The sequence below is a fragment of the Nymphaea colorata genome, chromosome 3, assembly GCF_008831285.2.
Source record: "Nymphaea colorata isolate Beijing-Zhang1983 chromosome 3, ASM883128v2, whole genome shotgun sequence".
Lineage (NCBI taxonomy): Eukaryota > Viridiplantae > Streptophyta > Magnoliopsida > Nymphaeales > Nymphaeaceae > Nymphaea > Nymphaea colorata.
In genome coordinates this window covers 27,290,610-27,304,999 of record NC_045140.1, presented here as the reverse complement: position 1 = coordinate 27,304,999, position 14,390 = coordinate 27,290,610, and the positions used below count along the sequence as shown (strand labels likewise).

Below are 14,390 nucleotides of genomic sequence, written 5' to 3'. Positions count from 1 at the left end.
CTTTCTGGTCTCAGCTTCCCAACTGGTGCGGTGAGCGTGGATTCTGCAGATCAAGGGATTCTCAGCAGCGATGGCAGAATCAGAAAACCAAAACCCCCAAATCTCTACTGTAAAAGCAGTCATGAAGGAATCAGATCCGGCTCTCAAGATCACCACAGCACCTCTCAACGGTGGAAACTATGTGGTTTGGGCGAAATCAGCAAGCTTATACCTCTGTGGAAAGTCAAGAATAGGCTATATCAATGGCAAGATTACAGCTCCTGAGAAAGATGATCTGAGTTATGAAGAATGGGAAGCTAACGATCGAGTTGTAATGTCTTGGTTGCTAAATTCAATGGAGCCCACCATCGCCGAGAGCTTCCTATTCTTGGATTCGGCCAAAGAGATCTGGGACACCTTAGCGGAGATCTATGGTGAAGGCCAAAACCTGGCCAGGGTCTATCTTCTGCAACAGGATATCGCACGAGTCACCAAAGGAGAGAAGCCATTTCACATATATCTAAGCTCCCTTAAAGCGATGTGGGATGAATTATCCCAATATCGTCCCCTCGTTCCTGATATGGAAGTACTGAAACAGAGAGCTGACGAAGATAAAGTGTTCAAGCTTCTCGCTGGGTTAGGGGTAGAGTTTGACTATCTAAAAAGTCAGATTCTCATGTCTTCCCCTCTCCCGTCCTTCAACAATGTTTGTTCTATCATACAACGAGAAGAAACCAGGCGAAAAGTCATGAAGACTGAAGACGACTTCAAAAAAGAATATGCGCCTGCTGACAAGGCTGCATTTGTCGCTAAGACAGAAACATCTCATATTGCTCCAAGAGACAAGAACAACTTCACAGTAGATACCAGGTTCGGTCGAGGACGAAATTCTCTGTTCTGTACTTACTGTAAAAAACAAGGCCACAGTAGGGAACGTTGTTGGAACCTGAATGGCCGTCCAAACAGAGGGAGAGGACAAGTTCGTAATGCTGGACTCAGACGTGAAGGTGACATTGCTGAACTTACACGTTTGCTCAAACAAATCACCTGCAGCAATCTTGCTATTACAACTAAACTAGGAACAGAAACAGGTAAGACTTCAAACCCGTTACCTTGCTCTTTCTTGGCTCGTTCCAATAACTCAGCATGGATAGTCGACAGTGGAGCTACAGACCATATGACTGCTTGTTTAGAACTGTTACATAATGTCAAGTATGATAAACATATATCTGTAAAACTAGCTGATGGGTCGACCACATCTGCAGTAGGATATGGCTCTGTTTACATAAATCAACATATTACTTTGCAAGACGTGTTGTATGTGCCTAAGTGCACAACAAACTTGATATCTGTTAGCAAACTGAGTAATACTCTGAGCTGCTATATAATTTTTGTTGGAAAAAAGGTGATACTAGTAGACAGCAAGAATCAGACGAAGATTGGTGAATGTGAAGAGGAAAATGGCCTGTACTACTTGACTCAAGAGCACAACTCCAGTGTATACACTGCAATAAAAACTGCCAGTGATGCTCGCATATGGCACTGCAGAGTGGGTCATCCCTCCAATAAGGTCCTGTTGAATATGTTTCCAGGTTCTAGATTCTTAGTAGATGATTGTGAGGCATGTACCCTGGCTAAGATGACCAGGTTGCCTTTTACAGACTCTGAATATGTTGCTGAGTCATGTTTTGACTTGATACATACTGATGTTTGGGGACCAGCCCCCATAACTGGACATTCTGAATATAAATACTTTGTTACTTTCATAGATGACAAATCTCGAGCCACCTGGATCTATTTCTTGAAAAGGAAAAGCGATGTATTTCTTACGTTTAAGCAATTTTTTCAGTACATAGTCACTCAGTACAATCACACAATTAAGACATTGAGGTCAGACAATGGAGGAGAATATATTAATGCAGAATTTGAGGAATTCACAAACAAACAAGGAATATTACATCAAACCACTTGTAGGGGTACTCCTCAACAGAATGGGGTAAGTGAACGACGAAATAGACAATTGCTAAACATCGCCAGATCTCTAATGTTTTACATGAATGTTCCTTCACAATTCTGGTGTGAAGCAGTGGCCTGTGCTTGCCATGTCATGAATAGAACCTCGAGCCACAGACTAGGCAACAAGAGCCCATTAGAAATCTTGAATGATAGACCCCCTTCTTTACAACACTTACGAGTTTTCGGATGTGTGTGTTATGTTCATGTACAAGAAAGTTCAAGACACAAGCTTGAAAGACGAGCTGTTAAGTGTGTGTTTCTAGGGTATTCCTTTAACAAGAAAGGATACAAGTGCTATGACCCTATAAGAAAAAAGATGTATGTATCTAGAGACGTCAAGTTCATGGAAAATACACCTTTCTACACTGAAACTATATCAGATGCTTTCAGCAAGGGGGAGAATGACCCAGACAATGATCTCATGCATGCTATACCTCTTCCAATAGCAAATGAAAATGATGATGCATTGGTAATATCTGGAACCAGTTTGGCTAATGAAGAAGCAAGCACCAACTCCCACTTGGAGGTGGGTGTGGCTGAAAGTGCTCAAAATAGAAGGATTGACCGCATAAGAAGAAGACCAGCCAGATATAATGACTACTATACATATCATGTCCAGAAAAACGACAAAGTCAACATAGCTCCCTGCCATGAAAGAGAACCACATACTTATGAAGAAGCTAACACTGAAGATAAATGGAGGAAAGCAATGCATGAGGAATTAGCTGCCCTGGAAAAAAATCAGACCTGGGAACTAGTAAATAGACCCCCAAACAAAAAATTGATTGGCTGCAAATGGACATATAAAATCAAGTATGACAGTAGTGGGCAGGTGGAGCGCTACAAGGCAAGACTGGTAGCGAAGGGCTTTACACAAGAACAAGGCATTGACTATCATGAGACGTTCGCCCCGGTTGCAAAGATGAGCTCATTACGAATATTACTTTCAGTAGCTGCAGTAAAGAATTGGAAAATGTATCAACTTGACGTGAAGAATGCTTTTCTTCACGGAGATTTAGAAGAAGAGATCTTTATGGAATTACCTCAAGGACTACATGTTCAACATGGTACTCAATCACAGGTGTGCAAATTAAAGAAGTCACTATATGGGCTTAAGCAGTCGCCCAGGGCGTGGTATGAAAAGTTGAGCTCAAAACTGATTGAAGGAGGATATAAGATGAGTAGTGCTGATCATTCTATATTTGTAGCATCTACCAATAAGGGAACAGTCATTGCTGCTATCTACGTTGATGATATAATTTTAACGGGAGAAGATCTGAGTTTTATTGAAAAAACCAAGAAAGTTTTGAGGAAATGCTTTGAGATCAAAGATCTAGGAGTATTACACTATTTCCTTGGCATGGAAATAATACATAAACCAAAAGGCATATTCGTGTGTCAAAAAAGATATGTTGCAGACCTGCTACATGAAACAGGAATGACAGATTGCATAGAAGCCGATACTCCAATGGAAACAAACTTGAAGTCGATGCATGATGGCGGAGAGCTAATAGATGAAGCAAGAAGTTTTCAGAAGTTAGTTGGTAAATTGCTATACTTGACAGCTACTAGACCAGATATCACTTACGCAGTAAATTTGCTAAGTCAGTTTATGCACAGCCCCAGAAAACCTCATGTAGAAGCTGCCCATCATGTGCTCAGGTATCTTAAGAAGACAAGTAACAAGGGCATCACGTTTAGAAGAAACAATCATCTTCAAATATATGGATATGCAGATGCTGACTGGGCAGGAAATCAAGACGACAGGAGATCAACCACTGGTTACTGTTGTTTCGTTGGTGATAATTTAGTCTCTTGGAGGAGTAAGAAACAAACGGTCGTGGCCAGATCAAGCGCAGAAAGTGAATATCGAGCAATGGCTCTCACTGTGTGTGAATTGCTATGGATAAAATACTTGCTACAGGATATGAAGGTGAATGTAGAACAGCCAATAAGCCTCTTCTGTGACAGCAAGGCTGCAATTTACATTGGAAATAATCCTGTGTTTCATGAACGAACGAAACACATTGAAGTAGACTGTCACTTTCTTAGAGAGAAAATTCAATCAGGAATCATAAAAACAGAACATGTTGCCTCAAGGAACCAATTTGCAGATATTCTAACCAAAGCTGTGTGTAAAGATACATTTCACAAGTTATGCTGCAAGTTAGGTCTTCAGAATTTGGAAGATCTAACTTGAGGGGGAGAATGTTAGGAGGTTTGCCTAGAAAGTTTAGAATAAACAGCTGTAATATAGTTGTCTACAGCTGTATCCCATTGACAATGGGTCTCATACATGTATATACATCTGAGTTACACTGTATATATATATATGATAAATAAGAATACGGGTTTTTTATCCCTCGCATAACATTGGCCCTTTCTCCCTGTTTCTCTGTTACCTTACGTCTCCAGTCGGTCCTTCTCTCTCAACTACGATCTTCCCCAACTTCAAGAATATGTTCATGGTCGTCTACAGGCATCAGGCCAGACCCGTGGCCATCTTTTGCAAATCATTCTGTCGTTGTGCAATCTGCTTGCAGATCGCTGCATGGAAAGGGGACGACAGAAGCAGGTTTACCTGGTCAAAGTCAGAAACTGTTCAAAGACTGTTGCCGATGTAAGATTTTTTTATGAACGGTATAGCTCGAGTCCGCTGCAATTGCTCTACAACTTGCTTCACGACCTGCCTGATTTTGAGGGAGGATTAAAACGGCGATCAGATTTTCATATGCTTTGGGTGTGGATAAGCACGGGAGAATTTTGTATATTCTGAAATTTTCTGATCTTTCAGAAGAGGCTATTGACCTTCTAAGATGGCCCATTCCCCTTATTCCAAACAGGAATGGGGTTATTTAGTTGTGCAGAGAGGTCATACTGTCTCATTTCTTCTGTTATTTTGTTCTCTCATGTAAATCCCTTTATTATTTGTAATAAAAATGCTAAAGAGCGAAACTGGTTATGCTTACACTTCAGTGAACAAAAAATTGTATACAGAATGTGTAATGATTAAAATATTACCGTTTGAATTATAGAAAAAAGGTTTTTTAAAAGGACAAAACAAGGTTACAAAAAGAAGTTAAAAGTTTCTAATGTACATTTCTTTACAAAAGACTTGGAATATACTCTAACCATCCTTTTTGTTTCTTTGTTTTGTGTATATTTGTGCATGCACACAGTTGCGCAAGCAAGAGGCCTCTTCCTTCCACGGGTTTGCAACGAAACATAGAACAGTTATATGTGACTTTGATGCATAAAAAGTTACAATTGGTCGTCTAACGTAAAGAGATGTCACTAGAATAATATACGGTATATTCTCTCAGAGAAGGGTTGACTATCACCTTCAACTCAAGACATGCTCGGATATGATAACTACAGCCTATGATATGATGTCTTGCTTTTTTGTTTTTTTTCTTCCCTTCTTGCATGTACCTTGGCACCCAAGTCACCTTCACTGACTAAATTAGAGGGCATGAGCTCACCTGAAGGGAAAGCATTGCAGTGGAAAGAAATTAAACTCTTCAGCTTCACGGTTCCCTGGTCAACGTTGTCCGCCATTAATTTTTTTCATCTGTAGATATCCAACGCCATCCAATTGTGCACAACGTTTGTCCAGTCACGCTTGGCGAATCAATGTCTTAATTGCTAGTAAAAAAATTTCTAACCTTGCAGATCCATTAAGAACGTAAACAACTTACGTAATGCATGCATTCGTCTTTCCTTTCACAACTTGCAAGTGACAGACGCCAACTTTCGAAAACGGTAGGTCGACATCGAGTTTTTTATACTAATAATAAGTCCTATTCAGGCACCAAAACAAAATCAGTTGTCTAACTTTGGATGACATACTTCTCAAAAATGATGTCGCCTATTCAAGCTGGGCATGGTGCTCTATAAATTTGAAAACCTTTCTCCATTATGCTATCACAAGCCCAAAGTACTTGGTTCCTAGATCAGACCACTCTCTCTTTTCTTTTGTTTTCTTCTTGTGATCAGTCAATGAGGCGTTCCCCTGGCGCTCTTGTTTGGATCTGCCTGCTGGGCCTTGGAATGCTGTTCCGTGGCACTCACGCCCAAAACTCTCCGCAAGACTTCCTTGCTGCTCACAACAAGGCTCGCGCCCAAGTAGGTGTCGGCCATATGGTATGGGACGCTAACGTTGCGGCCTATGCCCAGAAGTATGCCAAGCAGAGGATCGGTGACTGCAGGCTGGTACACTCCCATGGGCCGTATGGGGAGAACCTCTTCCTGAGCAGTGGGCACCAGAACACTGCAAAAGATGCTGTGAACTGGTGGGTAGCCGAAAAGAGGTACTACAACCACGCCACCAACACCTGTGCATGTGGAAAGGTATGCGGCCACTACACACAGGTGGTGTGGCGCAAGTCGGTGCGGCTGGGCTGCGCCAGGGTCAAATGCCACAATGGTGCCATCTTCATTACCTGCAACTACTATCCACCTGGTAACGTTAAAGGCGAGCGTCCTTACTAGATCTATATAGTACGTGCCAAATAAACAGTTGGCTTGGCCTTTAATTTACTTTGCGTTGTAATAACCAGAGCAGCAGCTCGTCTATCTAGAATAAAATGTAAGACTGAATGCATACGGCATACAGTAGTTTAAATAAATAAGTAAATAAATAAATAAATAAATAAGCATTAGAGGCCATTTCCACATGAATCGACCCTCCCCAATGTTCAAGGCGGATTTATTTGATGGTATCAGTTTGCCACTCGTGCCAAACTGCCTCTAATTTTCATGAAATTTGATGGTACTGGACGTTTTTTCGCTACTGCCCTTCACGTACACTATTCTTTACTTGTTTCTGCTGTTAGAAACGTAGATGGGATGAAATGGATGACAGTTTTACGTTCAAGGAAAAAGAAGAATTGTTGGGAGAAGTGAGGCCGTTTTGGTAAGGTAAGGAGCAAATGGCACAACGGATTTGGTTGTCTCTCGATCTGCAGTTTATTTTGAAACTAGATAACGCGCGCCAAGAAATGTTATTTTTTCAATCATTTGAAAAGCCAAATGATTTTGGTGAATCAAATCGAGAATCATGTTGATTAAAACGTACTTTATATTTGAAAATAAATAAAATTGAACAGAAATGGGTGACGAGAGGGAGAGCGTCCCCGGCCACCAAAAGAATCCGAAGAACGGACCCCCTTTGAAAATTGAAAACCAAAAACTACAAACAGAAAAGAATACCGTGAAACTTTTTTGTCACAAGAGGATGAGCACAGGCGATTGTGCCACTATTGTGCATGTTACGCCGGCATGCTGCTGTTGCTTTAGCGAACAAAAAGGGAAAGGTGCGAGGCAGATAGGAGGGTAAGAGTGTGCTACACTGTAAAATTTTGCAATCCTGCATGTCATGATCATTCATCTTAGATGAACAAAAACATATCAAATATTAACTTGTCTTCGTGTTGTCATTGCGAGAATCTACGAGGGATAGGACTCGACTCATCGGTATGAATCTGACCATTCTTGTTGCTTTTAACAAGAGTAGTCAATCTAAAACCATATTAAGTGTTTAAGGTCCCAAGATATGATTGTTGTCAAACCTAAATGCAACAGGGAATCCTTAATTTAAAAATTGAAAGTTTTTGAAACTAAGTGGATCATTAGAGATTAGAAAGCATGAATTAAGAAATTCTTAAATTAAGTAATATAGTTCATGATCCATGTCATCGTAGATCCATGCAAGGGTTAATTCCTAGGTCTGATATAGATGCATAAAAAACTAGATTCAACGCATAATTAAGATAAGGTTTCCAAGTTAGGGTCGTAGACATAGGAAAACTACAATTCAAAGTTTAGATTCAAGTTCCTCAACTAAAAATGATGCAAACGTTCATTAACGATCCAGATATGGCATTTAGACTTAGGATCATCCTAAAAGGGTCTTAGGTTGAAATCCTAACTGAGAGTTGACTCAATTCATAATGGTTCTTGATTCAAAGTCCATGATCCAAATCTGAAATGAAATTTAATGATCCAATGTCCAAGTTTAGGGATTTAGGGTTTTGGATGAAGGTATGAAATCTGGATCTGAGTAACATGAATTCCAAATCCACAAGTGTTGATATGAAATCCAATTCTAGAATCAAGCCTTCATAAGGTCTAAGTTCAATGATCCAATTCTTTCGATCCAACTCATATCCAAATTTGCCAAATCCAAATCCAATCTTGTTTTCATCTTAAATTTGATATTTAAATCCAATTCATTGATATCTGGATTCAATTCCTTCAAGATCCACATGTCCAACCTTATTGACATTTGGGTTAAACTTGCTAGGCTGTAGGCTGAGTCTAATTATGGTTTGTGTTTAACTTGGCTAAGGTTTAGCTTTAACCTGACTATGATATAGTTCTAACTTGACTAGGGTTCAAACATAGGTACATAATTTCAAATATCGAGTCTTGGTTAATATATTGAGATAAGAGTATGATTTAGGTAGGTTCAATACCAAGAATTAGGTCTCAATCATGAGTGGACTAAAGAGAGAGCGAAACCTATATTCCTAAAATGGGTATCCGGGTATGCATATGCTCGAAAGAATATGATCTCTAATTATCTTCCAACTGGGTTCCGAAGTAGCCCTAAACGTTGAAGACAGCACAAAACCAGAAGGAATTTTGGCATCTTCACGAGATCTCCCCCAAACAGCTTCCCTATTAGATATGTAGGACCTGGCCCCCGTTTGGCTTGTCCTTTTGGGTGTATTTAATAGTTAAAGCATGAGCTCGATCGTCTATCTAGAATAAATGGTAAGGGTGCACGTTGGTTAGCCCCACCATATTAATACTTCCCAAAAAATTTGTACGCTTTTCTTTTGCTGCTTGAGAGAGAGAGAGAGAGAGAGTGAGAGAGCTTCTGATCTTGCTATCCTATGCATACTGAATACTGAATGAATGAGCTTGATCCCCTTCAAATTCCATTGATCTGATATGCATGATCTCAAAAGTCCCCCAAAGTCTTGCACGCTATAATTATACGTGTAACTACAAGTCGAAGCGCAGAGGTATCGTGCCTACCCATTAAAGTGAAAAATGAAAAAATGATTGGCCTCCAATGAAAGCAATTCCTAACTTTTTTTTCCTTATATATATATATATATATATATATATATATATATATATATATGACATAGAAAAGTCCGAAAGTTTAACCAGTGACCAACTTTATACAGAAGCCATTGTTTGCTCGTCATAAGCAAAAGCGGACGCTCCAATCAGATATTTTTCTAGCTCGTAACAAGAAAAAACAAAACTTAAGCCCAGAAGCCCCAGCAGTTCGCGTCAAGACTAGGCTTATCGGATCAGCTGATTCCTGGCTGCGGTCTAGCTAGCACATGATCATCTGATGCATTTGAGGCAGCCATGCTTGGGCAAAGGAGTTGTACTGATACAATACAAGCTCACAACCACATCTGATCTAAGGCATACCAAATTATAGAGTTCACTCTAAATCTTATTCAAGTCTCAAACAAGATGTAAGACACAACGTTTTTTCAGTTTCTCATTAAGAAAACATGTATTGAAGAAGGGGTAAGTTTTGACCTTTACCGTACAGATCTTAAATTTGAGGTATTTCAAATTAGAATCCTTCCATGATAAATCGGATCAACTTTTTTGTTGGAACCGAATAGAGATCATGAAATTAAGCTTCATGATAGGATCCGTTATCCGCTATATCAACCGATTTGCCATGTAATTAGAGCAATTATACGGACGATTTCGTTATTAAGAAAAATTTTAAAAAGTGGGTAAGGATTTGTGTTGTAAACATGTCATATCAAAGTTTATTGACAAGGATACCAAATCTGATCAAGTGAGTCCGGCTTTATCACATTCATCACAAGTATTTGCCTAATTTGCCGAAACCTTAGCATTAACTCCCTCTAATTTGCCGGCCTTTATTCAAAACATCTCGCCACATTTATCACAAGTATCAAAGCAACTGATTTGTGTTGTAAACATGATAGTCTAATTTACTCTGATATATGCCTTTCGAGGTATCTTAATTGTCTATTTGCAATGATCGTTTCACATTTTTTTTTCTCACTTGTAGGAGGACCAATATTGTGAAAACAAAAAGGATGTAGCGAGTCAGAAGCCGAAAAGACATGGCGTGTCGGCCGGTATAGTGCATTACGTTCTCATTTTTATTTTCATTTTGCTTTAAAAGAAACTCGCAAAGAAGTTGAGGAAACCGGGTTGTAGTGCCCGATATAGGCCGATACTAGCATTTATCTGGTATCGAACCCCATCACAATGCGGACCACCAAATCATGTAAGACGGTCAAGTTTTATTTACGTACCTTAATTATTTATCTACACCGACATTGGGCAGCTTTGTAAAAGCTGATCCAATCCGTTCTCAGACATGCACTTAAATTTCATCATCATCATAATCTTGAACTGCACCCGCTGGTTTTCTTTTTCATTGTTTGGTTGGGTGCAGTATGGAAGCATCGGCCAAGGTCGTGGATGATTAGAACTAGCAATGCAGCGAGATGCTATACCCTAACATTATAGGTCGTGTACACGTCGTGTACTGGTGCATGAAATTTTATGCGTCAATACCGTTAATGACAAAAATGCTTCTGTTTGGATTTAAAAAGCAACTCAAACTCAACATTATTAACTGCTTACAGCACGAATGCAAGCAAGAGTGTGCAGATGAGAACCACGTGGACTTCTGCACACGCATACACACATTTGGATAATTATAAAGCCCTTACAGAAACATCCATATATGCTCATCCGGATGTGGATACTGATCTCTAGGCTTGAAACTAGTTCTGGTTGGAATTTGGAGAAGGAATTCGGAATTTGATTTTTGAATTGCAACTCACGGTTAATTCGCAATTGCGTTGAACATGATCCTTCATAAGCTTAGCTGCTTAGTTATCCAAGTAATACACTGTTACGTCGGAAACAAGACGAGAGAAAGAAGAAGAAAACGTCGAAGGACAACTGCTACAAATAAGCCATGTAACTTGCGCTCGAATTTGACAACATAAAACCTTTATACACTGCGTTGGGGTTAGAAAGATGCAACGTTGATCTCTTGCAAGTGGATTCTTGATATGGTCGTCTAGTACATGATAAATTCATCGAGCATGCTTGAGGAGGGACCTCATCCAGGCGTCGTCCCCCACCGACAGTAACGTGAATAGATGTCAATAGAATAGTAAACAGTATATTCTCTCATAGAGGGGTTGACTATCACCTTCACCTTATGACATGAATATGTAAGCTTCATTTTAATTTTTAAAAGTATACGACTCGGATATGATAACTACACCCTATGATGTCTTGCTTTTTTGTTTTTGTTTTGTTTTTTTTTTTTTCCTTCCCTTCTTGCATCTACCGAGGCACCCAAGTCACCTTCACTGACGAAATTGGAGGGCATGAGCTCATCTGAATGGAAAGTAACTAAAATCTTCAGCTTCGCGGTTCCCTAGTCAACGTTGTCCGCCATTAATTTTTTCATCTGTAGATATCCAACGCCATCCAATTGTGCACAACGTTTGTCCAGTCACGCTTGGCGAATCAATGTCTTACTTGCTTTTCAAAAAATTTCTAACCTTGCAGATCTATTAACAACGTAAACAACTTACGTAATGCATGCATCCGTCTTTCCTTTCACAACTTGCGAGTGATAGACGCCAACTTTCGGAAACTTTAGGTCGACATTGAGTTTTTTATACTAATAATAAGTCCTATTCGGGCACCAAAACAAAATCAGTTGTCTAACTTTGGACGACATACTTCTCAAAGATGTTGAAGCCTATTCAAGCTGCGCATGGTGCTCTATAAATTTGAAAACTTCTCTCCATTATGCTATCACAAGCCCAAAGTTCTTGCTTCCTACTTTTCAGACCAATCTCTCTTTTCTTTGGCTTTCTTCTTGTGATCAGCTAAAATGGAGCGTTCCCCTGACGCTCTTGTTTGGTTCAGCTTACTGTTGGGCGTTGCAATGCTAATCCATGGCACTCACGCCCAAAACTCTCCCCAAGACTTCCTTGCTCCTCACAACGCAGCTCGAGCACAAGTGGTGTTGGTCCTATGGTATGGGACAAGACCGTTGCAGCCTACGCCCAGAACTATACCAACCAAAGGATCGGTGACTGCAACCTGGTGCCCTCCGACGGCCCGTATGGGGAGAACATCTTCAAGGGGACTGGGCAAGACTACACTGCAGTTGATGCCGTGAACTTGTGGGTGTCTGAAAAGAGTGACTACGACTATAGCACCAACACCTGTGCCAGTGGGAAGAGGTGCGGAAGCTACACTCAGGTGGTGTGGCGCAACTCGGTGCAGCTGGGCTGTGCCAGGGTCACATGTACCAGTGGTGCCACCTTCATCACCTGCAACTACGACCCTCCTGGTAACTTTCCAGGGGAGCGTCCCTACTAAATGGCGTGCCAAATTAACATTTGGCTTCGCCTTAGTTTACTTTGGGTTTTAATAGTCAGAGCAGCAGCTCGTTTACCTAGAATAAAATGTATGCATACAGTTGTTTAAATAAATAAATAAATAAATTTTACAGGTCATTTGCACATGAATCTACCCTCCCCAGTGTTCAAGGCGGTATCAATTTGCCACTCGTGCCTAACTGCCTTTAATTATCATGAAATTTGATGATACTGGACGCTTTTTCGCTCCTGCCCTTCACGTACACTATTCCTTACTAGTTACTGGACAGCGACCTGTTTTAACTTTTTCATGAAAAAAGAAGAATTTTTGGGAAAAGTGCGGCCATTTTGGTAAGGTAAGGTAGGGAGCAAATGGCACAACGGATTTGGTTATGTCTCCATCTGCAGTTTACAATGAGGCTTGATAGCGCGTGCCAAGCATTGTTACCAAGAAGGGTTTTTCAATCGATTTGAAAAGCCAAATGATTTAGGTGAATCAAATCGAAAAATCATATTGATTAAAATATATTTACAATTTAAAAATAGATACAATTGAAAAAATATCAAAACATAACAAAAAAGAAATACTAACGAATAAAGCAAAAGCAGAAATACACAAAGCAAAGAGAGGCTACTAATTTGGGGCTGAGAATTAGAGAACCTAACTAAATACAATAAATAAATCGATGATGAACGGACGGATACTTTCCAAATTTATATTCTTCAATTAATAAGATGTTGGTGAATGCTCTCACATTCACTTGATTGATTGGAAAGGACGTTCCGGCAAAGAAATGGGTGACGAGAGGGAGAGCGTCCCCTGCCACCAAAAGAATTCCAAGAAAGGGACCCCCTTTGAAAATTTGAAAACCCAAAACAAGACGAATAGAAAAGGATACCATCAAACTTTTTTTGTCGCAAGTGGATGAGTCCCTCTGTAGCAGAGAAAGCGAGAGAGAGAGAGAGAGAGACGGTGAGCGCGGAGGGGGAGGGACTCAAGGGTTCGGTCAAGTGTGTGGCCGTTAACATGAAACGCCATCCCTAATTGGAAATCATGAGTTTCTGGAGACTTCACCTCCAAAACCCTAGCCTGTCGCAAAATTATATAGTATTCAAATTGAAATTAGGGCTTCCACTTGAAATTAGGGTTTTACTACCCCTTTCAAAGATGAAGGGTGGATGTCACACAATACAGCTTCCAAAGGTTTTTTAATTAAAAAAAAGGAAATTACCAAAACAAGCACTGCCATTTTTCAGGGAGAAAATCAGGCGATTCAGTCTGATTCGCCGATTCTTTCCAGATTTTACCGATACCCTAGAAGGTAGGGCGATCATTGGTGCCCCTTGAACAAGCCTAGGAACCCAGTCAAAATATTCCGATTCAAGTTGATGACTCTTGCGGATTTAAACAGCAGTGAGGCCAAGTCTGTTTAAAAAGCAGCCAAGCTCGGGCCATGAGTCATGGGAATGTGAGGTTAAACTGTACATACGCTTCCATTCCAGCTGTGTTTAAGATCTGGGAATGTAAAGAACACACCCACATAACACCATGATCATGTAATTTTAATTTCTTTCTAATCTTCTTTTCATTAATTTTGTCCGAAAAGCAATAGTTTATATTTCCATGTTAATCAATAAACTGGCAGTTGTTTCTATTTAGATGTCAAGGAATTTTATCATAGTCAATGACAGCATTTCTACAAAGGATGAACGGTATCCGTCATTGGCGCTTCCGGATGAACGGTATCCGTCGATATTCTTAAGCTAATTAACATCTCGCTGTGGTACTGACTTAAATTGGACAACAAATACAATCCTGAATGACCATAATATCGTTGATCATAAAAGTAGGAAGCTGAGAAAATTAAAAGTTCAAAAAAGCATTAATTTTTTGAAATTTCTAAAGTATCCCAACTCCCATTCTCTTTTTTTTTTAGGATGGATATACGTTGCGTGAACCAC

At 40.0% G+C, this 14,390-nt stretch overlaps 1 protein-coding gene and 1 pseudogene across 1 annotated transcript; both read left to right on the top strand.

Moving 5' to 3' along the window:
* Positions 1 to 6,007: 6,007 nt before the first annotated feature.
* Positions 6,008 to 6,486, top strand: LOC116250926 (pathogenesis-related protein PR-1 type-like). Its single transcript, XM_031624920.1, has one exon. The coding sequence runs from the start codon at positions 6,046 to 6,048 to the stop codon at positions 6,484 to 6,486; it is 441 nt and encodes a 146-aa protein (XP_031480780.1). The 5' UTR covers positions 6,008 to 6,045.
* Positions 6,487 to 10,007: 3,521 nt separating this feature from the next.
* On the top strand, positions 10,008 to 12,429 carry LOC116250974 (basic form of pathogenesis-related protein 1-like; annotated as a pseudogene).
* The last annotated feature ends 1,961 nt before the right edge of the window (positions 12,430 to 14,390 follow it).